Source organism: Microtus pennsylvanicus, chromosome 10, assembly GCF_037038515.1.
Source record: "Microtus pennsylvanicus isolate mMicPen1 chromosome 10, mMicPen1.hap1, whole genome shotgun sequence".
NCBI lineage: Eukaryota > Metazoa > Chordata > Mammalia > Rodentia > Cricetidae > Microtus > Microtus pennsylvanicus.
The window spans coordinates 86,964,355-86,992,186 of record NC_134588.1 but is presented as its reverse complement, the minus strand read 5'-3'; the positions used below and the strand labels follow the sequence as shown (position 1 = coordinate 86,992,186).

General features: G+C 45.7%; 1 protein-coding gene across 4 annotated transcripts in view; it reads left to right on the top strand.

Annotated features, from left to right (window-relative positions):
* Cacna2d3 (calcium voltage-gated channel auxiliary subunit alpha2delta 3) overlaps positions 1-27,832 on the top strand; it is an 812,834-nt gene that overhangs the window by 397,253 nt on the left and 387,749 nt on the right. For all 4 annotated transcript variants that reach the window (XM_075988898.1, XM_075988900.1, XM_075988899.1 and 1 more), the window contains exons 10-11: positions 17,270-17,359; positions 24,272-24,385. In XM_075988898.1, coding sequence (XP_075845013.1) covers positions 17,270-17,359; positions 24,272-24,385 — 204 coding nt within the window. The remainder of the gene's footprint in view (positions 1-17,269; positions 17,360-24,271; positions 24,386-27,832) is intronic.

Below are 27,832 nucleotides of genomic sequence, written 5' to 3'. Positions count from 1 at the left end.
CATGGCTGTGAACTGCTGGAATCTCTAGTCAAGAAGGAGCTATGGCACTGTGGGTACTACTCTTCATAAACAGTTTTGTCTGGTCCCCATGCTTCCAGGGACAATGGTCTGATTTGAACTGTGGCTGCTGCTTTCCTGGTTTCTACCTTGACACCCTATCAAACAAGTCACTGTTTCAAATTCTCCATAGCTTTGGGGGAGAATTCATGAAAATGATTAGACCTGAGGCCCTAGTGAGCAATTCTGATCAGTATGCACTGCAGAGGAAGAGTCCCAAAGTCCTCTGCCATTCTCCACTCTGTTCCCTGGAGACAGGGTCTTGCTGAACCTGGAGCTCCCAATGCTTTCTGGCTAGGCTGGCGTCCAGCAAGCACCAGCAATCCTTTGCGTCCACTTCCTATGCCAGCACTGGAGTTGCTGACTCACATGGCCATGCCCAGCTTTTATGTGTGAGCTAAAGATCCACACTCAGGACCTCACACTTCACAGTGACACTCTTAGTCACAGAGCCGTCCATACAACGGTTCTTGGACAGTCTGTGTGTGTCTGTGTGTGTGAGTTGTGGATGACCACAGCAGTCAATAGAATGCCTGGGATCTCCGAGAGCTAGAAAGACAGGCAGTTGCTAGCAACCTAATGTGGGTGCTGGGAACTGAACTCTGTTCTTAGGGAAGAACAGCATGTTTTTGTAAACTATCTGCCCTCCATGGGTATTTTTAATGGGATCATCCGTCTACTGGGCTGGAAGGAGCTGTAATTTCACAAGTATTTACCTAATACTATCAGGGATTTGGCTTTAGAATGAAGCCCAGTCTCACATGGATGTCCTTGGCCTACAGTAAACAAAGCCTTCTCTAGGTAAACACACATACATTGTATGCTGCATGTAGCCCAGGCTGAGGGTCCTGTTGGAGACTTGTTAACTAAATGTGGTTACTGTGGAGGGAAGCTCTGGGACTCATAGTCAGTATCTAATATCTTAAGAAACATGTCTCCCGTCAAAACTCAGGTTAGTTTTATGGCAAGTATTACTGATGGGAAGGCATGAAAGCACAGTGACCAGGGCATCTGACCGCGTATCTTGAAATCCATGCTGTGGGTTAAATCAACACCCCAAATTAGTACAGCTCTACCTGCCCCGGCTGTTGTATTGGAAACTGACTAGGAGAACTGGAGTATGCTGGAATAAAGCAATACAGGCCTCCCACCCGCTCACCCTGGGGGTGCAACTTCATCCTGTGCAAAAGCCTTCCTGTTTCTCCCCAACCCATTTGCTCATCACATCCTATAAGGCTGGAGGCCAAGTTCCAGGCCTCATTCTGTATTAGACAAACTGAATCCAGGGTGCCATGCTCAGGATAAAAAACAAAAACCAACAACAAAAATTACCGTTAGAAGGACACACATGAACTTAACACCTCTGCAGATGACAGAGTGGTCAGACATTTCATGCAGGTGCAGCCTGAGTGCTGTGCACATTAACAGTGTGCTGTCGACTGTGCTGTGTCTTCTGTTAAGAGAGCTGCAGGTGTTCCCGGCCTCTGCTTTCCTTCCTGTATGCGTCACGTGACCAAGTTAATGAGTTAATAATGAGAAGCTTAACGATTTGGCAGGCAGACCAGCACGCCTTCTTCCATGCTTGGATTCCCCCATCAACACTGCAAAGCAGCCCTGTGGCCTGTCTTCTTCTAGCTTTAATTATTCTACAGGATTAAGCCTGTTGGCGAATCTGGTTGAAATGAGCTATGAAAATCACTGAAGGTCTTAGGCAGGCGTGATTTCGCTCTGTGCTCTTCTGCAGGCCCGAATCTGGGCGCCAACTCATCGGAACCTTAGTCGCCTCCCCCATCACATGGCAGAGTTGAGGTGGTAGGTGGGAGAGCTGCCGTGTCTTTGCCTCGGCTGGGATCACTGAGCCTGGGGAGGACCCAGATGATGCCAGACCCAGATCCTATGCTCTGCGGGCCAACATCCCTGGCAGCCTCAGTCAGCTGGCCTTGGCACAGCCCCCAGATGGTCAGTGATTTAGTCTCTTCAAACTTGTTAGGATTGGCAGTTTATGCCGAAGGCATCTCCTAGAGTGAGGCCTGACGCCTTGGCACAGAGAGGCCAATGTGTTGTGTAGGCTATCATGTCTGGGGAGTGGGACAGTGAGACAAATTTCTCACTTGGGTAGAAGTCTGGAAATAATAGAAACAGCTCTAAAGGCATCTGTGCATGGTCCAGAGGATCTTTCCTATCTTCACAGAGGGAAGATGTTCTTTTGTTGTGAATCTGTAAACTATTAGCCTGGAGTTGAGAAGCTTTCTTGGTTATTTGCTTCCAAATCTCACTGGGCTGAGCTGGATTAACCTCATTTAACAGCCAGCTGGGTCTTGAAGGGAACATCCAGCCTGAATCAGCATGTAATATTTGGAGCTGAGTTCTCATTAGCATTCCACTAAGGGGGCAGAAGCCCGTCGCCTGGCTTTTCCTCAAGGACCAGTGTGGGATCTCTACACTGCCAAGTGAAGAAGATAACGTGGCATGCTGTGATGTGCCCTGGGAGACTCTGGCTGCTCTTGCTTTTGCATTTTCTTTCTCAGCAGTGTCCCAAGCCTCTTGCTCTCTGCTTCCTTATGTGTGTCTGTAAGGAGCTGCAGGTCGGAGAAGCGGCTCTTACATGGAGCATTTTGCCCCTGGAAGCTCCAAGTGGCACCTAGAGCATCTCAGACATTGCTCCTTCTGAGCCTGTACTTGGTCACCCTGTCCAGAGAATTCATCCCAATGAAATCATGTGTTCTGTTGGACTGTGTTTTATTTGATGTCCATATCATGTGATGGGATTGTTACAAGGTCTCCTTGGCAGCTGAGACCTCAAGCATCACTTTTTCCTTGCCAGGCGTATCGTGAAGGGTGCAGCATGGTCTCATTTGACTGTTTGTGTTTATGGTTTTTGGCATAAATTTTGTTTTCTGGATTCCCATTCTCATCGTCACAGTCTAGGATGGTGATGGCAAGACTGCAGTAGCAGCCGGACAGACCTAGCGGTAGCTCAGAGAGCTTCAAAGGGAGGCAGCAAAACAAAGGAGGCCTGTGCATTATTTCCAGGCTCCTACCTAAGTGAGCTGTTTTGTTTCACTGTCCCACTCCCTGGAAGTGATAGGTGCATCTCAGTCTGAGGTCTCAGTGCCAGACAATGGTCCCTGCTTAGGAAACACCTTCACCATCATCTACCAACCAAGCCCAAGTGGTCCAGGGCCTGAGATTCCCACCATAAAATGAACAACATTTTATAGGGAACCTTTAAGCTTGGAGCCACTGGGTACTTTTAGCAAGCTTCCCAGGGATTCAGTGGCAGTCTGCTCCCAGCATCCTGTTCGACACCACCACTCCACAGTCCCAGCATCCTTCAGTTCTGGCAGCGCCACTTGCACCTGACTGAACATAGGCACAATATGAGCATGCTGCCCTGACCTCTGAGCACCGCTCTCCATCCAAGTCCCAAGAACTAGAATCAAGTGACTGACTCCTTTGAGGGTTCGAAGTAATGCTTTCATGGTTAGGAGTTGTCTTCTAAATGTGTTCCCTTACCCTGATCTCTCACACAAACTAATTTTAAAATTACTACATCAAGTGAACTGTGGGTGATTCTTTTGCCAGTTGCTGGTTGAAAAGAAATTCTGCTCTCTGATGTCATGACCCTGGAAACCAAAGCCAGGCATCCATAAACACCGGTAAACATTTGAGTAGAGACAGAGACCAAAACTCTGACTGGAGACAGCCCTTTCCTTCCCACGCCTATTCTTAGGTCGCCTAACTTAAGCCTCTGCAGCCATCAGGGTGGTTTTCAGTACTGCCACAGTCTGGTTATAGTTAGCCCCTACCAAAGCTCATGCTGAGGCCAGAGTCCCACTATGGAGGCTGGGACGGAAGAGGGCTTAAGGTCTTTCCAGCAGTCCCGGGTGGACATACAAGAACAGTTTATTTTTGTGAGCCAATGTGACACACTGAGCTGCCCACCTTTCGCCTGTCTGCTTGCTTTTGTTTCTTGCTGCTTCACATAGACAAACCTGGATCCTCTGACGCCAGGAGCTGAGCAGACAGCATCCATACTCTAGGACTTCAAGAACCGTGAGACAAAATAAGCCTCTTTCCTTTACAAATTACACATGAATGAATGTTTTACTCGCACAACAGAACATGGGCTAGGTATTAAACAGAACAGCGGGGCTTCTGGTTTATCGAGTTTAAAGATGTTGAAGATGTTAGCAGAGCAGTAAGTAAGAGTAGGACCCTTCGGAGCACGGACAAAGGTGACCACACAGGTTTCATGACCAAGAAAGCTGACTCCATATTCACAGTCAGTTTTATTAGCTCTGATAATAAATATTCTCCTTTCTGCCTATCTAGTGGGAGCCTTCTAAAGTATTGAACTGATCCCACTAAAGGCAAGAGCCCTCACTACCACAGGACATTTTCCAGTGACATGGGCTGAGTTTTTGGTTTTAGGATGCCTCCTCTGATTTTTTTTAAAGGCAATTCTTGGTTTGTTCCCACGTTGCGGAAGTTTTTCTTGCTGCAAGAAGAGGCTGCTCCTTCTTAGCTCAGACCCTGGCAGGGGCCTGGATTGGAAACTCAGGCACACTTGCCTCACAGGCTGGGAGTTCAAACTGCCCTTGAAGAAGCATAGTGTCTGCTGCTGTCTGGGTGTTTCCTCTGAAGGTGGAGGCTTTGGTGGCTTTGGTGTCATGATTGCTGAGTGTGTGGAAAGAAGTGGTAGGGGTGGGGCCTTTAGCTTCCACCTGCTCTATCGTAATTGGTCAGTCAGTTTCATTTGTAATGCACGCAAACGCAATTAGGGAGATGGACTGGAAGGTGGCCCTTCTGCCTGCCTAGCTCTTAGGGCTCCTTTTGGGTGGCTCTAAGGGAGAAAAGGTATTGCACTTGCCTCCTTCTAGGTGGGACTGGTGAACTCTCCCAAGTATTTCCTCTCTCATAAACTGTTCTTTGTTCTATTCGCCATCATTGCCAGGCTATTTCCACCCCACCTATCTGATCCTTTACTTTGTTTTTTAATGGCTAGCCTCTCTCAGTTTCCCTTTGAGGTCTTTTTAGTTTCCATAAAATATTCAGACTCTTCATTCCCCATGCTGATCCTCAGCATCAGCCTCAGCTTATATAGACAAGTGTATCTCTTCTTCCCTTTATGCTGGCCGTCAGCATCAGCATCAGCACCAGCTTCTAGAAGACAAATGAGCCTCTTCTTACCTGTATGCTGATCATCAGCATCCACATCAGCTTATGACTACAAGTGCATCTCTTCTTTCTTCTATGCTGTTGTCATAATCAGCATCAGCTTCTGGAAGACAAGTACATCTCTTTCTCCCTCTCTGCTGGTCCTCAGCATCAGCCTCAGCTTATGAAGACAAAAAGTGTGCCTCTTCTCCCACCGTCCCACTACCCAAAACCCAGGGAACAGGCATCTAATGATGACTTTGGGACTAAGGTTCCAAAATATGAAACCCTCCCAGAAATAAGGACATCTTGGTAGCAAGGCTTCACCACAGCAGTGATGATTTTTTTCCCCCTAGACAGGGATTACTCTGTGCAACAGCCCTAGCTGTCCTGGAACTAACTTTAGTAGACCAGGCTGGCCTCAAACTCACAGAGATCCGCCTGCCTCTGCCTCCTGAGTGCTGGGATTAAAGGTGTGCACCACCACTGTGATGATTTGTAATGATACTTTTACATTAAGAAAGGATGAGTGGCCACACCTTCCCGTGGACTCTCATTCCTCTGGCCCTCACTTTACTCACTGAGAGAAGCACATCATCCTAGTCCAGCTAGAACCAGCAGCCTCGGGACCCTGAAGCACAGGGGAACTGGGGAGCCAGGGGAGAGGTGCGGGGAATGAGTGACTTCCACATTAAAGGGCCTACCTTAGCATTCTCATTTATTATCTCTGTGAAAGGTACCATGCATGTCAGGGAGTGAGCGCGAGTCATGAGACCTCTTCAAAAGATGGAAATAATGATTTTCTTTCTAAAGTTCCTTTAGTTTCAGTTAAGAAGCTATTAGGGAGGAGTTAGGCTCTCCCTGACCTCTGGGGAAAAGGCAGTGGTGTGGCTTGCCAGCTGATTGGATCCCTTCTCCACACCTGTGTGTTGCTTTGATAGTCACTCTGGGTTCAGAAGAAGGACCCGACTATCAGGGCAGCTGCTATCACAGGGATAGGTATTGGTGGATTGCTGTGAATGGACCATCTTCTGTCTAGACACAAGAAGATCTACATGGGCAACGCCCGAGAGGGATAAAGAAAAGGGCGCAAGTTTGCCTCTAGCGTCGGAACCAAAACTACAGACTCAGTATGGTGAAGACTGAATGACCATGACGAGGCCCTAAGAGAACATGCGGTAGATTTCCATTCCCACTGGCCAGGTGGACTGAAGAATTGCAAGGAGACATTTTACTTCAGAAAAAAAACTGGAATATTTAGAAGACTGTATCTTTAACTATCATTAACAAGAAAATGTTATTGATGAGTCTTATTGTAGTTCTGTCTTAGAGCATTTTTTTCCCAGTTTCATTGTATTGCTAGTGACTGAATCTTAATTTTCTCAGTGGGAGCATGCAAGTTGTCTTCAGAGTTCCCGATGCCTGTGCCTTCATATCCTGGGGTTGAAAATCTATCCTTCTAGTCCCCTTGGATCAAAGCTGATTTGTTTTTGATGGAGTCTGTCTTGGGTCTCTGCTGCCCTCTTCCTTGAGGTTTTGTATTTCTGTTTCTTCCCATGGCTCACCTGCTGAGACCTCTGTGACCTGCAGGTCACCAGCCCCTAAACCTGCCATTCCTTCTCAGCTCCGAGTTTTGAGATCTTTTCATCTTCACACAGCCATTCTTACAAGCCATCTGTTGAACGACAGCTCCAAGTGCCTGAACATTCCTGCTCAAAGGGCTGCCTTTCTCCCACACCTGTGGCACACAGTGTCCTCCCTTTCTGGAGTCTGCAGTCAAATCCACTTATATATGCCATTCTCTGCTATCCTGGGGTTTTGACATGTCTGTTTCTCTACCTACAATACTCATGGTCTGACTAGTAGCATTCTTGCTCCCAGAAACACATTTGCATCAAATCAAGGCTCTTATAAGGTTGATGAAGGATGAACTTGAACCTTTGGCGATGTCAGGAAGACATGAGGGCAAGATCTGCTGCTTCACACACCCACTGCCATCCTGTATTGGCACACAAAGCAGGTGCCCTGTCAGGAAGCATCTGGGCTGTGGCTTTCTGTAGTGTTCTTTTGTTTGTAATGTTAACATTAAGGCTTGCCTGAAGATCAGAGTGTGGAGCTAGCCACTAGTTAGACATAGAGGTTAGGCAGTGATGGTATACGCCTTTAATCCTAGCATTTGGGAGACAGATGCAAATGGATCTCTGTGAGTTCAAGACTACCCTAGGCTACACGAGATTGACTCTGTCTAAAAGAGAAACAGAGCTCACACAAAGCTGATCCCAGCACTTGAGATTCCATGCCTTTAATCCCAGCACTAAGGAGACAGAGACAGGAATGATGGCTGGGAGGAGAGAGGAATGTAAGGCAGGAGGAGAAAGAAGCTCAGGGGAAGTCTGGGAATGCAGTCTGAGGATTCGTAGAGACAGGATCGGTCCTTCATTCTGAGCATTGGTAGAGGTAATAACCCTCTGGTGTCTGACTGCTCTGCTTCTCTGATCTTTCTGTTTTCATCCCCTAATACCTGTCTCCAAGTTTTTATTATTAAGACCAATTAGAATTCATGCCTACCGCTTTCCTCAGAGCATCTGGACCCTGCCGTGGCCTTACATGAAACATGGCAGCACGTCTTCTCAGACTCTGTGGTGGGCTGTGTGAGGTGACTAATGTGTCTCCTCTGGGACAGCAGGGACTGAAGCCACGGTGGGAGCGCTGGTCCACCTGGGAGCTTCCCAGCTGAGGAGCTCCTGTGCTGAGCTGACGGCCGCCCATCTTCTTACAGGAGTAATTAGCGTTTCCGCCATAGAAACGAAGCTGTAGCTGATGTGAGGAGCCTGGTATGAAATGGCGCGTGTTGTTCATGTCCAAGAGATCCATCTCGTGTCTAATTTGGCACTGGCTTGAAACAGCTGCTGCCTTTAGACACTTCAATTTGTTATCCACAATAGGAAAGAGACCCGGGGAGTGTCCAGGGCAGATCCATCAGAACTCGTGCTGCCCCTAACTTACAAACAGCTGAGCTACCTCCCTCCTGCCAGCTCTCTTGGACCATTCCATTTTCATTTTTAGAAACACCTTGTCTCCACTTTCCCCAGAGGAATCAATGGTAGCCTGAGTTACTAAAGTTTGGGTTTAGAGGTGGCCATGCCACAGATGCATGCCTTTCTACTATAAACTTTACTGACTATTCCTGGCCCCGTATCCCTGAGCCATGTGGCCAGATATCTACAGAATTCAGCCAAGGAATTTCTCAAGATAAATGGGTGCCTAAGAGAATCAACCTGGGGTTGGTGTTGGGGCAGCAGGCATCTTGTCAGGTGTGCATATGACAGGACAGAGAAGGACAGAGAGCCCCCGTTTACAGTAAATAGCCTAGTTGTAACTACATCCAACTAGAAGATAGGTGTGGGAATCTTATGGATGGGCTTCAGTGGTTTGGGCTTGGACCATGGAGCCTTGTGAGAGCATACATGGAGATTTCAGTGAGACAGCCATGATGGCTGGTATAGACCAATCATCTATTGGCTGAAAGAACTGTCAAAAGCCACCTTCCTGCTAGAAGGAAAATTGTACCACACCTGTTACTGGGACTAAAGCTTGGAAGGCCTCTACAGAACTCTTGTAATGGCTATTGTTGATTGATGACTTCATGACATCTGAAATTAAAATCTGGGCAACTGGGAACACCCATGAGGTATTACTTTTCTTAATTAAATAATTTGAAATGGGAAGATCCACTTTGAATGCAGAACTTCCGAGGTGGGAAGATCTGCCTTCAATCCAGGCCATACCTTCTGCTGGCAGCCAATGTGAAGGACATGGATGAAGGAAGCTTTTGCTCTTTGCTTGCTCTCGCTCTTGCTCTAAGTCCCTTCCCTAACTGGAAGTGGAGTCTACTTCTTTGGGATTCCAGCATACACTGAAGAACAGCTGAGACATCCAGCCTAGTGGACCGCACAGCTACTGGATTCTTGAACCTTCTGATGGTAGACAGCCATTGTGAGGCTAGATTATAAGCTATTCTAATGAATCTCCTTTGTATGTATACACACACATATATGCATACACACACACACATATACACACACACAGTACGTGCTGTTTCTCTAGAGACTTAAGCTCACACAGCACTCTCAGAACATCTGGATTCTAGTCTGTCAAAACATATGTCACTTGTGTCAGCAGTAGGGGACAGAGATGCATCTCCACACTGCTTCATTCATTTGCCTTACAAGTTCCCCTGCTCTTTTACGGACTTCAGCTTGGGCTAGACTGCAATTTCTGGCATTAAAGCAGAACAGAATTTCAAGACTAGCCAGTATGAAGCAGAGTTGATGTTTCATTAAAGATATTCTAATATAAACTTTAAGTATGAGGCTGCTCAGAAAAACATACCCAAGTGCAGGTAGAGGCTTTCCAAGGAAGACTAGCAGTTTTCTTATGAGCCATGTCTACCTCCTTGGTGTGACCAAAGCACATCTTAAAGGTTACTAAGATACCTTTCACCTGATTTCTTCTCTCTCTGTTTAAGTGCGACGATAGGGCAGCTTCAAAGGTACCATGGTTGGGATTATAATCTGTTAAGAAATAAATAGAAACAAGAGCTTCTAGAATCACACAGGAGTTTAACACGTCTTTTCCCTGTTAATGGGGTTTCCTGCTAAAACTCCTAGAAGACTGTGTGTCTGTAGCCTGGATGGGCTGTACACAGTTATAATTATTCTCTCTGTTGCTACAGAGAAGCTGAGGACACACCCTCTATGTCCTTATAATTACCCTGTTTTATTCTCTACTTCACCTTGAGCCACCCAGCTGTCACAGTGTGTGGTCACTAAGAGCCAAACACACTGAGGGACAGTTGTATCTTATGTAAACTTGACACACAAGCTAGAGTCATCTGAAAGGAGGGAACCTTCATTGAGAAAATGCCTCCATCAGAATCAACTCTATAGCATTTTCCTTATTGATGGGGAGGGCCTAGCTCATTGTGGGTGTGGCCACTTCTGGGCTGGTGGTTGTAGGTTCTATAAGAAAGCAGACTGAGCAAGTCGTAGGGAGCAAGCCTACAAGCTGCACTTCTCCATGGCCTTTGTGTCAAGTTCTGTCTCCAGGATCCTTCCGTGTTTGAGTCCTGTCCTGGTTTCCTTCAATGATGAACAACATTGTGGAAGTGTGAGCCAAATAAACCCTTTCTTCCCCAGCTTGCATTTTGGTCACGGTGTTTCATCACAACAATAGCAACCTTAACGAAAACAAGTTGGTACCGGCGTAGTGGGGTATGGCTGAGACAGACCTGACCATGTTTTGGGGAGGATTGTGGAAAGACGTTGGAACTTTGAGTTAGAAGAGCCATTGAGTGTTGAGAGCTCAGCTGAATGTTCTGTCAGAGCTTGGATGATAAGAATGTTGAGCACAATGGGGAAGATGAAGGCCTGGCCTTTGAAGTTTCAGAGAGAAGTTTAAATATCAGGGCCATTTGCTATTTTCAATTAAGAGTCTGTCATTCTGGTTACCTGGGGCTGAGGAGTAAGTCACAACTAACAAAAGAACACAAAGGACCATGTCAGCACCACTGAAGTGAAAACTTTCATTTCTAGGGCAATGAATCTTGGTCAGCTGGAGCTAAGAAATCAGCAGCGATTAAGACAAGACCAGTATCACTGAGGTAGAATTTCTTAGAAAGTGTTTCCTCAGGGTCAGTACACACAAGCTGTGTTCCAGCAGTGGTCAAGGTTGTACCTTGTGCTGGCACCTGAACTCACCCAGGTGGAGCTGGTTTTGAAGACATGAAGGGGTCGTGCAGAGAAGCTGAGGCTTGACACTGTGAGAGGCCAGGGGAGGCCATTGATGAAAGGGCAGCCTCAGTGGTAGATGAAGATCCAGGACTGAGGGTTCATGCAGAGAAGCTGAGGCTTGGCACCATGAAGAGAGCCTATGAGAGGTTAGGGGTGCAAGTTTATCCTACGTGTAGCAAGGGACCCCAGCAGTTTTGGAGATGGCAGTGCCATGGACGACCAACAAGACCAGCAGCAGCAGCGGAGTGGAGCCAACCTAGAAGACCAGCTGTGTGTGCTTCAGAGGGGAAGCTGACAGACGACCAAGGCCTTTTGGAGGAAGCGAGAGGATTGTGAATGAATCCCAGATATGTGGACATTGAGTTATTTATACTGTTGGAGTTTGATTTTGCTTGGTTGAGATTGTGATTGTGCCCTGGTTCTTCCCTCTGGCCGAAGGTATTTAATTTAACTTTGATTTACAGGAGCCCATAACTGAAATACTTAGAACTTAAAAAGAAATTGTAGGTTTTAGAGAGATTGGATATTTTAAAGAGACTGAAATTTTAATGTGTTTGAATTTGTAAAGACTGAGGGACTTTTAAAGTTATTTATGTTTTTAATGTTAAGATCTTGGAGACGAATCAGAAAGAAAAAGTGTGGCGTCATAGTGCTGTGTTTGTCAAGTTCACAAGGGATCATTTTGCTGGCTAGTCCTATGTCAGCTTGACACGCAAACGAGTCATTTGAAAGGAGGGAACCTTAACTGAGAAAGTGCCTCCATAAAAACCATCTGTAAGGCATTTTATTAACTACCTATTGATGGGGAGGGCCCAGTCCATTATGGGTGTGGCCACTTCTGGGTTGTATAAGAAAGCAGGCCCAGCAAGCCAGTAACCATGGCCTCTGCATCAGCATCTACCTCCAGGTTCCTGCCCTGTTTGAGTTCCCTGTCCTGACTTACTTCAGGGATGAACAAGCAGTGTGGAAACCCAAGCCAAACAAACCCTTTCTCTCAGCAGCTTGCTTTTTGGTCATGGTGTTTCACTGCAGCAATAGAAACCCTAACTAAAGAAGACACCTCCCAAATTACTTCTGGTCATGGATCTAGCAATAGAAGCCCTAACTAAGACACATGGACAGGGAAGCGTAGGTATTCTATTTCCACAGAGAGATTTATCAGTATGATTCTACCAAATGAAACACAGGTACAGGGAGAGCCCACTGCACCAGAGACCTCCATGGGCCTGGCTGTGGTGGCTGTGGGAAGGAGATAAGCAGACTCCCTGGTTCCTGCTGGCACTGAGCAGGAGGAGCGGTGGCAGGTTTATCTCCCCAGGCAGTAAGCTGCACTAATTGCTTTGGAAGCAAGGCCTTTTCCAGGGCAGCAGCATATGCCACATGAATTGCCTGAAGCAAAGATAAAAAGCCACCTTATTCTTCCTTTATTGAAGTTTAATAATACGGTAGGGCTGTCACAACTTCCCACAAACTGTTTAATTTAGAAAAGGCGTGGGGACTGGCTACCTTCTGGCCACATCTGTTGTGCAGTTCCCAGCCCAGCAATTTGGAACCTTCTATTCTGCTGTAGCTAGGCTCCTGAGGACCCTTGGGGATTATGGGTCAGGAAAATTAGCTGTGTTTGTATTCATCTAAAGCAGCCTGGCCCTTGAAGGGCAAGATGTTATTTTCCAAGGTGTATTGGATGACAGAGCTGCAAAGGAGGCAGTTGGTATGGAAAGCATCTGAAGTATAAAGTTTCCGGGGGATGGGTGAGGATGTGCACATGTGTGCAGATGTGTGTGTGAGTGTGAGTGTGTGCATGCATGCATATGTGTGTGTTCCTTTGTTTGCCACCTTATTTTTAAGGCAGGGTCTCTCGCTAAACCAGTAGCTCACCAAGTGACTAGACTGGCTGGCCAATGTGCTTCCAAGAGCCTCCTGTTTCCACTTACCTGTATTCCAGCTGAACTCAAGTCCTCTTGCTTATGACGTAGATAGTTTAACAACTAAGCCACCTCCATAGCCACCAGCCTTCTGATTTTCTTTTTAAATTTAAATATTGATAATAATCCTTCCTACTTCACCTGTTTTTCCTCCATTTGTACAAGATTAGAAAGCTTTTGAAGAAGCCCACAATCCACTCCCACAGAACAGCATGTGTGTGGAAGAAAGCCTATGGCTGTGATGTGGTGGTGAGAACAGCTGGAGAACATGGGGATGGGCTGGCAGTGTCCTTAGGAGGAAAGTGGTCCCTGGGCCTTGGCAGAACTCCCCTCTCCCAGACCCGAGCTCCCTCGCCACTTCTTCCTTTGAACATCTCAGCACTGGCACTGAATGGGTTCCTAGAATTGTCATTCTGGGGCTCATGGATGAGCACCCTCTCATAGTGACCACAGACCTGTTGCCCTGTGATGTGACTGTCATTTCCTGTCACAAGCTATGAAACAGGCAGGGACTCCGAAATGAAGAGGGTTTCATGTTGTTTTCTTGGCCCACAATTCTCTTCAAGTGCTTCTCTCAACAGCCCATACCTCTGAGTGCAAAGAGGAAAAAGAAGGCTCAGAGAAGAAAAGTATCTTAAAGGAGAGGCAAAATGGGGACAAGAGGGGACAAAAATGTCTTCCTGTAGTCCCAAACCCTGATGGACTCTGCTCTGTCCATCATCCAGGCAGTTACCGTGACCATTCCACAGATGGCAAGATTGGGGCTTCGTGGTCCCTGGTACACAAGAACAAGAGCATTTAGTTCGTTGTTTTTCTGTTTGTTGCTATTCAGGGGCTAAACCTCATTTATGTTAGTACGTAATATGGCTAAGATGGTGTTTAATATAACCATGATACCAAAACAGTGTTAAGTAACTGTTAAACACTAAAGATCCCCTGGGCATAAAGTGCCTTGATATGTTCTGTCTGGTAAGTAGCAAGGTTCAGGGACAGTGATTAAGAAGGGTGGGCCTGGGCAGTGCTGGCGTTAACTCTGTGAGTTTGAGGCCAGCCTGGTCTACACACTGAGTACTAGGACAGCCAGGGATATTATGCAGAGAAACTCTGTCTTGAAAAACCAAAATAAAATAAAATAAAAATAAACAAAAAAAGAAGAAGAAAGAAAAAAGAGAAAATGGAGGAAGAGGAGGAGGAGAAGAAAACAGGGTTGTGGAGTGGGGACTTGGGCTGGGGGATAACTCCATAGTGTGCTTTCTTGCAAGCATGAGAACCTAAGTTCAGTTACCCAAAAATCCTGTCAAAAAGACTGGTGCACAGGTACAAACTTGGAGTCCTAGTGCTGAGGAGGTAGGGATCAGTGAAACCCTGCACAGGTCAGCTAGCCTTGCCTTCTTAGTAGGTTCCAGGCTAGTTCCATGATGTCTCAGAAGCCAAGGTGAACAGCACCTGAGGAGCAAGAGCTGAAATTGTCCTCTGACTCCATGTGGATGTGCACACACGCACACTGATGCTCGTGTGTGTGCATGCACACACTCAACCAAAGGAAGTGGAAGCGCGAGAGGGACATTTTATCATGAGGTCACTTTGCCGAGGCGTCATCCTGGCTTCAGGATCTTTGTGACAACTGTGGTACACAGAGATCCTCTCACTTCAGACACCCAAACTCAACTCAAACTGGATGAGCATAGAAGCAAGTACACTGGCTTACTCATCGGGAAAGACCGTGCGTGTCTGTGTTGCGTGGTCCAGCCCTGCTGTCCCGACCCAGTCTCAGCCCCTTTGTCTTAGTTAGGGTTTCTATTGTTAAGATTTTATCACAGCAACAGAAATGAAACAAGGTCTTCTTCAAATCATGTGTATTTTGTTAGTATATGAGAGTCAGAAGAAAGAAAAAGGGTCCTAGGTCCCTGTGGTGGTTTGAAAGAAAATGTCACCCCCCCCCAGGCTCAGGAAATGGCACATTAGGAGGTGTGGCCTTGTTTGAGTGGGTGTGGCCTTTGGAGGAAGTGTGCCACTGTGGAGGTGGGCTTTGGGGTCTCACATGCTCAAGTCATGCCCAGTGTGCAGTCTCCTTAATGTCGCCTGAGGATCAAGATGTAGAACTCTCAGTTCCTTCTCCAGCACCAGGTCTGCCTGTGTGCTGCCTTGATGATAATGGACTAAACCTCTGAAACTGTAAACCACTCCAGTAAAAGGTTTTCCTTTATAAGAGTTGCCATGGTCATGATGTCTCCTCACAGCAATAGAAACCCTAAGACAGTCTCTATCTGTATCTTCTAGAGCTCTCTTGATTTACTAGATTAACTTACAGGATAGAGTTTGAGCAATTTAACAATAGCTGTTTTCATATTGCAGAGGCTGAGAACCAGGGAGATACTCATTCCCTGAGTCTAGGTAGCTGAACAGTCCCAGTCTATCACTGAAGGCTTAGAGGAACCTTGGAGAACCATTGGTCTTCGGTACATTAGAAGCCCTGGAGCTTGGTGTACTGGGAAGGGCCCTGAGAAGGCAAGCAGGCTTTCCCTTCAGATCTCCTTTTATTACCTGCGCTGCCCCCAGAAGTTGCCACCCACCACTTAGGATGGCTCCTCCCATTTCAAATAACTGGATCAAGAGAGTGGCTCACAAGTATGCCCAGTGGCCTTTCTCTTAGTTGATTCCACATCCGCTCAACTTGACAATCAAGATTATCCATCACACCACATTAGGCCTCAGGTTCCCCATTTGTCATTGGTGTGATGAGCCAGAATGGTCGCTCTGACTCTTGTGTGACACCCTCTGTAGTGATGGCAGCATTTTTATGTGCACCCTGACAATGAGGTAGTAGTCACCAGCCACAGGGGCTGATGAGCACCTAAACATGGCTGGAGCTGTAGAGGAGCATGGTTTTTAAGGGAGGGCAAGTTTATTTCTGTTTAAACGTCAGTATCTGGAGGTTAGCCATAGCTACCAAACTGGCTAGAGAAGTGATTAGTGGACATCACAACCTGGGAAATCGTATCCTGGAAAACTGCTCTGTATGGAGATAGAGCTGGGCTGAGAGGTAAATGCAGCTCTGAAACCAGGGGGTTGGTTTACCTTATTGGTAGGAAAGAAGGGTACACTTTGGAATGAGGAAGGAGAGAAGAAAGCGAAACCAAGGACTCCTCTAGCTATGACACTATTTGGAAGCGCTCTCTTCAGGGAATTATTTTTTCACCTGATGTACGAATTATATTTGGAACAGGAAAAACAAAGCAAAATCAACTGACCTTGTCACAAAGAGCAGTGAGCCAATCTGACACGTTTGTTCCATTTGGTTCTCCATGTCCCAACAATCAAAGGAACCCTTGCCTGAAGCTGCAGGTGACTCCTAGCCACCCATGGATTAACAGAATGGTAACCATGCAGTACAAACCTGACAGCCACTGAGCGTGGGGGAAGGTTATGGTACCAGATGGGCTTGTAATGCAGAACCCAACTTACAGTGATTCCACCCTGGGGACAGTTAAGGACCAAGTTCACTGTAAAGAACTAAGGGGCGTAGCATAATGGGCCAGTGCTTGCCTAGCGTGTGCAAGGATCCGTCTTCAGTACAGACCACTAAGACAAACAAAATCAAATTCCAGACTCGAGCACGCTGTGTGCTCCATGTGCCGTGTCCTCGTGTGCCATACTTCTTTACAGGGCTTCTAGCTACTTTCTTATGAGGCTGAGGCTAGATTTCTACAGAATCATAAGAACCAGAAGAGAGTTTGGGCTGCTACCAAGGAGGCCCAACTTGCTACACATTAGAGATACTTGGAAGGAGGGAACCCCGCCTGAGAAAATGGTTGTTAGATTGGCCTGTAGACATGTCTGTGGGGAGTTAATGATTGATGTGGGAGAGCCCTGCCCACTATGGGTGGTGCTGCCCCTAGGTGGTCCTGAGCTGTACAAGATGAGAAAGCAGTTGAACAAGCTATAGGAACAAGCACCTTTCTTCTGGGATGTTTGCCTCGGTTCCTGCCTCTAGGGCCCCGCCTTGAGCCTCTGTTCTTCCTTCTCTCAGTGATGGAGTTTGACCTGGGGGTTTTAGGATGAAATTAAGCCCTTTCTCTCTGGAGTTGTTTTTGGTCTGTTCTTTATCACCGTCACAGAGAGACAAACCAGGGCACAAAGGAATCCCAGTGAACTGGTCTGAGAAGCAAATGGCCTGAGAAAGCCTCCTAAGATACAAAGAGGGTGACATTTATACTGAGCCTCGGGGAGCAGTGTGGGGAGTGGCAGCGGAGCTGGGGAATGAGCTGGTAGCAGGTTCCATGAAGCGGGGGAGACATGCAGAGTCCTAATGGATTTTATGCTTTGTCCTTACAGCACTTCAGGGAGCATTTGGACAAACTTTTCGCCAAAGGAATCGGAATGCTGGATATCGCTCTGAACGAAGCCTTCAACATACTCAGTGATGTAAGGACCTCTTTGACCTACCTTGCTCAGACTCAGGACAATAGATGGGGTTTGTAGAACATCTCGGTCAGGGTTATTTTCAGTCCTGAGGTGCTCTGAGAGCAACAGGAGCAAACCGGAATGGCACCTACGTCTGGATCAGGGTGTCAGCCCTGCAGGGTAGGCTATTGCCATTCTGCACATGAGCAAATGAAGGGTCAGGGTGACGAGTCCCTCGGTACTGCACAGCATGTGGGTGGTAGGTAATTAGCCTGGATCCTAGGCCTGGGCTTTGCTTGATTGTACTTTGCCACTCAGTGAAATCCCAGTCTAGATTTGGGGTTTTTATACCCCCAAAGGTACACTGGCTTTGGGGTCAAAGGTTGGAATAACACCTAGAGATTCTTTCATCAGTGACATTTGGCACAAAGAAAGCCACTGTGGTCTTAATCCTGGGCCAGTGTCTTTTCCTCCTGCCGTAGAAACAAAAACACAGAACGAAGTGTCTAGCCATTTTCTTCTGTATATACCCAAAGCCAGCCTCTCTTGCCTCATTTCCAGAATCTGTAAGCTACAGGTGATTAACATATATGCAAGAATTCATGCATTCAGTAAAATGTTGGACTAGCACACACAAAGTCCTGGGTTCACACGCCAGTAATATGTAAATTGTGTATGGTGGCATACACCCATAATCTTAGCAGCTGGGAGATGAAGGGAGACAGATCAGAAGTTCAAAATCATCTTCAACTACATAATGAGTTCCTGGAGTCAGTCTTCTGCCTCCCCACACCCCTCTCCTTCCATCTCTCTCCTTCCTTCCCCACCTCTCTCTCCCTGCCCCCTTCCTCTTACACAAACACACACACATAAACACACACACACATACACACACACATACACACACACAGAGTTCATGGGTTAGAAAGTACACCTTAGTTAATAGCTTGTGAACCTCTGACATGGGAAGAGGACCAGCTGCTCCTTCACATTGGTTTGGACCCAGGCAGGTGACTTTTCAGACCTTGGAGCTGTCAGTCTCAGAAGTCCTGAGTTATCAATCTCTTTAAGAGGTGATGCTGAAAAGACTTGACCTGATTTGGAAGCTCTGTCTTTTTATCTCAAGAACTACTCTGAGCTCAGCCTCTTGTTGAAAGTCTTCCCCACGGCTCATTCATTCATCCCCTCTCCCCTTTCTTTTCCTGGAACATTTGTTTTAATTGTTTTCCCTACTTGTCCCCTTCCTTCATCAGTTTTGGCTTCAAACATTCCTGAGCGAGTGATACAGCCAGATAAATTCTGAGCCACCAAAATCTTCAACAGGGGGTGGTGTGCAAGCTGGGGAGCTACCCTAATGCTGGATATTTGCAATGTACTCACACATATATGTTCTTTTTTTTTTTCGAGACAGGGTTTCTCTGTGGCTTTGGAGCCTGTCCTGGAACTAGCTCTGTAGAACAGGCTGGTCTCGAACTCACAGAGATCCGCACATATATGTTCTTCACTTCAAAATTTAAATATATTTTTGCAAGAAGGGCCACTGTACTTATATATATTAAAGGCTAGGAGAAGTCTGTGGGGTAGAGAAATGTACTGTTTCTTTTGGTACTTAGATGTCTTGGCTCACATAATACTTTATATCATATCATAAACTTAATATTAACAACTTGTAGTCTGGGTCCACTAAGCATATGTTTGGGCATAACACCCTTTATATCCTTCAAAATATTGTGTACACAGTGCCAGAGACCACTAACATCCAGAGGAAATACCAATATGGGTGCCTTTAACCCTGCTCAAATCCTTGTTAGTAATTTTTTTTTATCACAAGTGTGTGTGTATGAATGTATGTGTGTGTGATTGTGGAGGCCAGTGTAAGCTTGTCTGTTCCCTCTTCTACCATGTGAATCGGGAGATTGAACTAAGGTCATCAGACTTGGTGACAAGTACCTTTTACTTACTGAAGCATCTTATTGGCTCCCCTTATCTTAAACAGTGAAACCTTCTACGGATCCATATGCCTATAGAAACCCTATAGAGTCTGACCAATCAGACCCAAATGGATTGCTCATTAATCCTAGAGAGTGGGAAACAGCTCCAGTGAAGGCTGCCAAATGCCCATGCTGGACATTGGCTAGCAGCTGGCACCGTATTTGTCTGAGTGCACATTTATCTAATAGAGAAACATTTCTCCCCATCTCTCTCCACTGGGCTTTTCAACAGCTCAATTCTTATACAAACACAGAGATGGTTAATCTTCCATGAAAATGAGGCTTTATCTATTTTCCACTTCATCCATGCGGCCTTTAAGTGATAGAATTCTCTTCCTATGTGTTATGTCTGACTTTGCAAACGTATCTAAAATTAAAAGCTTTCACACACACACACACACACACACAGAGAGAGAGAGAGAGAGAGAGAGAGAGAGAGAGAGAGAGAGAGAGAGCGCGAGAGAGAGAGAGCTATACACATACACATTAAGACTGACTGGGTGGAGCTTAGAATGGCTCAGAGGTTGCAATAATTAAATGGAATTTATTCTGTCGTGCAATTACCAACATTTCAGTTTTGGTATTTTCTCAGATAACTTAAAGGCTTGTGATCATTGATACTCATGGCTTTGAAAAGAGCATTGAAATAAACTTCTAAGCCCTCTCCAGTTTTTGATCTCTGCTCCATTCATTAGACTCCATAAAGAACACAGAACCAGTTTGCTACAGTAGTTAGCATCTACCTTGTCATGTGACAACTGCAATTATCTTTTTTGGCGATGAATGTGATCTTTGCAGTGATTACCTTTTAAAATTTTTTCTTAGCCAATTAAATAAAATTCAGTGACATTTCAAAGACTGTTAATCACAACCAAATGCTCGAAATGTCAGGATGCATTGAAAGTTTTGCTGCTAACTGATGAATCAGGGAGCTAATTGTGGTTCATCACCAGGCCCTTGTCATTGCTATTATTATGGAAAACACTTTCCTCACGCTCCCTAGTCAATGAAAAAAATTTTCTAGACAAATATGAAGAGAAGAGATATTACTCATCAAAGCATTTGAATTCAAATGCAGTCCTCAAAATCCTCCAACCCTGCAATGCTTCAGATGGTATGCAAGGGTGCCCTGCCTGTGAGGAAAGGGCTGGCTTTGTAATACATAGCTCCTGGGGGGTCCTGACTTCCAAGCCACAGGACTCAGAAACCTTCCTTTCTCTCCCTTTCTTTCTTTTTGTTGGGAGTGTTTCTTCCAGAATGCTTTTGAATGAGTTTCATGGTTAGTCCCAGTCCCTGGTCCCTGAAGTCTCTATGACCTGAAGCAGGAATGGCTTTTATTTGGAGGCTTGCTATGGGCTTTTTAAAGACTGGGAGGACTGTGTAGAATGTGGACTGCTTACCCATTGCCCCAGCAATGGCTTTGTTTTCTTACTGAAGTAAGGAAGAAAGACAATACCCTGAGAGAATCTTAGTGATGTCTCAGTAGGGAGGACAAGGTAGTTATTACTCACAGACTGGGAGGTTGTAAGAAGCACCATTGGTTGACCAATGGTGAGAGCCTGGTGGCAGATAATGGCATCATAGCAGGAGTGCATGCAAGAATGAGAGGTCCTTGTCTTGGATCAGGAAGTCAGAGACACTGAAGGCCATGCTCACTCTTATTACTTGCTTTCTCAAGAACTGTCTTGGTCTCTTTGGAGGGCAGCCATCTCAGCGATCTGTACCACTTGTTCACATAGCTACATAAGAGGTCACACCCCCAAAACAAGGATAATTGGAGGACATTCTCAGATCATGACAGTCACTAGCTGCTCAGGAACCTCCCTATCCTTACTGAAAAGCTAGAGTATAGACTGTAAACGGAGACTCCTTGTTCATTTCTCAGCTGCCCAGACCCAAATAATGACACAGAAACTGTATTAATTACATCACTGTTCCAGTGATGATTCTAGCATATTTCCAGCTAACCCTCACATCTTTTTTTTGCATTTTATTTTATTTATTTATTAAAGATTTCTCCCTCCTCCCAGCTACACCGCCTCCCATTTCCCTCCCCCTCCCCCAATCAAGTCCCCCTCCCTCACCAGCCCGAAGAGCAATCAGGGTTCCCTGACCTGTGGGAAGTCCAAGGACCACCCACCTCCATCCAGGTCTAGTAAGGTGAGCATCCAAACTGCCTAGGCTCCCACAAAGCCAGTACGTGCAGTAGGATCAAAAACCCATTGCCATTGTTCTTGAGTTCTCAGTAAGTCCTCATTGTCCGCTATGTTCAGCAAGTCCGGTTTTATCCCATGCTTTTTCAGACCCAGGCCAGCTGGCCTTGGTGAGTTCCCCATAGAACATCCCCATTGTCTCAGTGTGTGGGTGCACCTCTCGCGGTCCTGAGTTCCTTGCTCGTGCTCTCTCTCCTTCTGCTCCTGATTTGGACCTTGAGATTTCTGTCCAATGTGGGTCTCTGTCTCTGTTTCCATTCATCGCCTGATGAAGGTTAATATTCAGGAGGATGCCTATATGTTTTTCTTTGGGTTCACCTTCTTATTTAGCTTCTCTAGGATCACAAATTATAGGCTCAATGTCCTTTATTTATGGCTAGAAACCAAATATGAGTGAGTACATCCCATGTTCCTCTTTTTGGGTCTGGCTTACCTCACTCAGGATAGCTCTATTCTTTCCTGTTATAGGCCCAAGCAGCTTCTTTATTCATTACCCAATAAAAGCAACACATATACAGAAGGGCTTCCCACATAACAGATTGTGCCAGTGCAGAAGATAGCTGGGGCTGGCCTGCCTGTGTTCAGGTATCAGCTGTTGGACAGTAGCCATTTCTCCTTTGGCTGATGTCTCTGAGCCTCAACCTTCCTGCCTATGAAAGGAAGAAAGAAAGATAAGCATAGTTTCAACCTCCAAGACCAATAAAGATTCTGTACGTTTAAGCTCCTATCCTAGCACACAATAAACATTTAACCTCTGTTATAACAACCATGTCAGGATGTTATTCCCATGTTACAAGTGAAGAAATGGATGCCCTGGAAAAGGAACATCTCAGTCATGCATCTGGAACTAGATTAGAATTGAGGACTTTACAGTGTATCATGATTTTCCATGTGTGGTGGTTGGCTTGCTCTGTCCTAAAACGACCTCAGAGTAATTCCATCTTTCCATCCATCTATCCATTGTCCATCCATCCGTCCATCCATTTATTCAATTATCTATGGTGAACATATCAGACTTTTAATTACATAAAGACTAGACAATAATATCTTCAATTTGAATGTCTTATTTGTTCCCTTGGCCACCATTGACCAACCAGCAAGGCTAAGAGTATCCTTCAATCGCTCCCAGTGCTGTGGCCAATACATGTAACACATTCTTTTCTGGGGTGCCCTTCTTCCTCTAGGGAAAGGCTAGCAAAGTTCTTTTCCACTGAGCCTCAATTCAGTCTCCATCCCTTCACACCCCCACTCACCCACAAGATGGATTTTGTCATTGCTGTTGAGACAGGATCTTAAAGAAGAAAGAAAAAAAAAGGGAAAAAATCACATTCTTTGTGAAGTCTTCCTTGAGAGCAGTTTATAAAACTCCTCACTTCCTGACTCCCTTCTCTGCTTCCTCCTTTGTAGAATCATCATCATCATCAGACATATAGAATAGTTTTTCTATGCCTTTTCAAAGAGAATACAAAATTAAGGGAAGGAAGTGAGCTGGGCATATTTCATCCCCAGCAACACTCACTCATGTTAGCAAGTGGATAAACAGTGATCATAGTAGAGGGAGCATTTTCTTCTGAAGGTTAAAGACTGTTCTGTATGTCAGTGCCTCAGCAGTGTTATGGGATTGTGGGGTATTTAAAGACTTGGTGCTATTTTGACTTGCATCATTAATAACGTTCATTACAGATTTTTTTTCTTTACCTCCTCTTCATAGGAAGGGTGCACAATATGGTAATTATGTCTGCTCACTTGCAGCTACTACCCAGAAATGCATGGAGCTGTGTGTGTGTGTGTGTGTGTGTGTGTGTGTGTGTGCCTGTGTGTGTGTGGTGTGTGGCCTGGCACATTTACAAGAAGTGCTCTACCACCAAGCCGTGTCTCAGGCACCCACCCCCTAGCCCCCCGTTATTTGATTTTTGTTTTGTTTTATTTGTTTTGGGAATGGAGACTTAACCCAGGCTAGCCTGGAAACATAGACCAGGATGACCTTGAACTTGTAGCAATCCTGCTGCCCTTCAATTTCCCTAGTGCTGGAATTTCAAGCCTATGCCCCATCCCTAGCTAAGAGTAGAAGCTGCAGTTGGGATCTGCACACTGGTAAGTGCAATCTGGGGTTTTCAGCATGACACACATGCTAGCAAGCGATTACAAATCCTTTACACTAAGACATGCATTTTAAATTCAGTGTTCAAAATGAGTACCTAACCTTGGGGTGTGACTTATCATTTTCCTAGCTTCCGTCTTGTCTGAAACTTGTTTTGATTTTTAACATATAAATGTTCTGTACCTACTCGACTCCCTCAGATCAGCCTCATTAAGATTTTTGACAGCTATGTTGCCTCTCTCAGAGCCCATTGCCCTTACAGTGTACTCTGTGAGTGCCTTTGCCAGCTCTCCAGTGCCTTGTGTTCAGCGATGAAGGTAGAACTTGCAGGCCAGAAACTTAGGTAGCTTGCAGGCATGTGTTTTAGAACCCCCTCCAAACACAGACACACAGACACACACACACACACACACACACACACACACACACACACACAGAGCCTTGGTCTACAGTAGTTCCAACTTCTGCAGCTAGTTGCTGTTAGTTTGAACCCACGCACGAGCTTCTCCTGTGGGTTGTATTGGTGGCACGCATTGAGCTCTTGGATTTCGGGGACCACATGCCGTGGAGGTCTTGAGCATATGCAGACTCTCTGACATGTGTCTTATTTTCATATTTCTTTCCACAGTTCAACCACACAGGACAAGGAAGCATCTGCAGCCAGGCCATCATGCTCATAACTGATGGGGCCGTGGACACCTATGATACCATCTTTGCAAAATACAACTGGCCAGACCGAAAGGTGAGTTGGTGCTTACGCCGTCTGTGTAGTGGTGGCCATGATCAGTCTTCATTGCAACCTTCACATTGTCCTTGTAGACTTTAATGATCTATGGCTTCCCAGTCTATGTTTGTGGCTTAGCCAGAATCAAATACCATGACTTTGGTAGTCATGAAATGGAAGTGTTTTCGAGAGAAGGAAGGCACCTGTGAAGATATATTTACTGTGTTGTGTAAAAAAGAAAAAAATTCCTTGTTATGCGGCTCTTCTCTTTAATTTGTTTTCCTTGAAGCCAGAGCTACCTGGTAGGCCCCGGATTTGTAAAATGTTAAGCTTCAGAGACTGAAGACATCTCTTCAATCATGCTTGCTTCTGTGGACTTTCTTGGGCCAGCTCTAGGTAGAATCTTCTCTCTATTCTTGGACACTGTGTGCTCATCAGCTTGTCTGTCCTCTGTTCTAAGTATTTCTTAGTCACAAGTGAAATCGATACAATGCTTTTTAACCTTTGACCCCATATCCTAGAGCATCAATGACTGACTTTAACATTTTTGAGGAACCTAATCCTGAGATTCCTGAAAGCTGGTAGCTAGTCTGCGTTCTCAGAAGAAAAAACTAAAATTATGACTATTTGGGCCCTATCCTGCACTCAGATCTCTGGAAATGTGTCTTCATAACCCGCATTTTTAAACAAGGTCCACTAACGGGCTCGTGTCAACGAATTGGCAGCTGGGGATCACTGTGTCACTTTACAATATAGGATTTTAGCCGAGGACAAAGTCAGGTAGAGCAGGCGTCACTGGGTATCTTCTTGTTCCCTGTATGATCTTGACTGTATAGAAGCATGAGACCATCCAGACCATGTCAGTCTTCCTTTCTCTGTTTTGTCTGTTTGGTTTATGAGACATGAACAAACTGAACACATTCTCAAAAAGAAGCAGAAGGTAGCCATTGCTAACTGCCCTATCCAGGGAGCATGTACATTATAGGACTATGACGGGGAAAGTCTTTCCATGTTACGTTTGTCATTCATGGTCTGTATAGGTCCCTGATACACATAGGATCTTACCTTACCAATAAATCTGGTGATTAAAGCCGCATGTGTTCTGTACAGTGTAGTTCCCAAAGGGGTCTCCTGGTGCCTAACCTTGGGAATAACCACCACCTCTGAAGGTAGAGAGACACTGACTGTGCTTGGCTTGCTGAGAATATCTAGGACTCTGCACACCATGAGTCTGAGTGTGACCAGTGAGAGACACTGGGTTTAGAACTTAACCCTCAAATGAGAGGGAAGGTTCCCCCTTGGACTTAACACAAGATTTTAGATGCTAGAATCTAAGATTTAATTGGGATGATGGTTTCCCGGCAGAGGCCATGCTTATTCCTAGTGAGTGTATAGGATGTGGAGAAGAAGGGTGAGGACATTCTGTGCTTCTGTAGTACACAGTGCAGTATGCGTCTGAATTAACGGGTTTGTAAGGACAATGCTTAGTGATGGAGAGTGCCAGGTGAGAGACCTGTTATGGGATAATCTTTCTATACACTGGGATGGTGTGTTGCTGTTTTATCTTGCCTGCCTAGGACCATTCTGATTGGTTTAATAAAGAGATGAATGGCCAATAGCTAGGCAGAAGAGGATAGTTGGGGCTTCCAAAATAGATAGGAACTCTGGAAAGAAGAGAGGTGGAATTCAGCAGGCAGAGTCCGAGAAAGTGGGATGTACTATGCTGAAGAGAGGTAACGAGTCACATGGCAGACGTAGATGGATATAAACTGGTTGATTTAAGTTATAAGAGCTAGTTGGGAACAATCCTAAGCTAAGGTAGAGCTTTCATAATTAATAATAAGTTCCCATGTCTTGGTTTGGGAGCTGGCAGTCCAGCACTAGAAAGGGAGACTAGGCCCTGGATATTTTACAAGAAGAAAAAAGTTCACAAGTGGCCTGACATCACACAGAATACTGAAGGAAAAGAAGAAGAAAGTGATGGGCCCTTGAGACGCATTTATGGATCCTATCCATTGTGTGTGGCATGTGCTGTGCTCTATAAATCTCTTCCATTTGGAGATTGTGGAGTGAAAGCAGCTACCTGGAGTTATTGGTACTGAGACATTCTGACCTTGCTTATAGGGAGAGACAGTGGCAAAGCCAGTCTTTGAATGAAGTACAGATTTTAGCGTGCCTTCCTTTCCCCCATGAGCAGTACTGACTGTTGGGCTGGCATGGTCCCGATGCTCTGGAGCAAGGGTCCTGTAAATGAATGTCAAGCAGAAGCAGAAAGGACTTCTGTAGTCAGAGGGTCTTTTATTACTAGAAATTACTAGTGCACCCCTCCCTGCCCTTCAAGCCCGTTGTGGAGAATTCCACGACATTTACATCTTCATGCGTTCTCTGTTTTTATGAACTTTCTTGTGAGGGTAGAGGTGATAAATTTGCCTAGCTCCCCGGTACGATTTAGCACCTCAGTAAAGTGAGATGTCATGGAAGGTCTAAGCAGTCATCTTTCTCCATTATTCTGAACACTAGCGATTTAGTGAAGGGTTGTGTCTGACACGCAGTAATTGGCAATCTTCAAGACTGTAAAAACAGGAAGCACCATCCAGAGAGAGAAAAAAATGGTTCACAGAATGGAACACGATTCTCATAAAACAGTGGTTCTCAGGAGTAAGCAAGCCTCTGCCCTGCAGGGAGGGCTGGTTCCCACACAGGGCCTGCGTGGGGCTTCTGAACTCACTATGGGGGTGGGGTCTGAGAGTAAATATTCCTAGTATCTCTCTGCCCGAAGTCGATGCTCTTGATGGAGCCCCACACAGAAGAAATAGTTGATGGAGTGGGGTCTTCACCACTCCTGTTCTCCTTGGTCCAGTCCAATACACAGAGTGTTTCTTGCCCTAGACCCTGGAAAACCGTCCATCACTGACCAACACATACAAGGCTGAGCTCTAAACTCCATACTCCCTAGGACGTCGAAGTCTAGTCTTAAAGTTGCTTCTGTTAGTGTCTTTAACCATTATTTTTTGGTGAGTATATAAAAACAGGTTCTCTATTTTGAACAATTCTGTCAGCTTGCATCGTACTGCAGCCTGGCAAAAGGTCTGACAAAGAGAACCTTAGAGAACTTACTGGCTCCCACCCCTTTAGGGCTTATGTGCTGTGTGATTACTTCACCTTCAGTGTGGGTAGTGTCGGTGACCTGTTTCTAACCAACAGAATTTCCTAGTGGTGAGGGGTGTTTTTATCCCCTTCCAATTAATGTAAGCTAATCAAATGAGACTTTATCCTGGATGGGGCTTGTTTAATCGAAAACCCTCAAAGAAGGTCAGAGACCAGAGATCCTCGTTGCTGGTGTGATGAAGTAGATGGCTACTTGAGAATCCTAAGCAGATGGAACAATTGATATCTTTCAGACCCAAGGGGCCTCCAGCTAACCCCCCCCCCCCCCAAAGAAAGCTGGGCTCTCGGTTTTTCAGA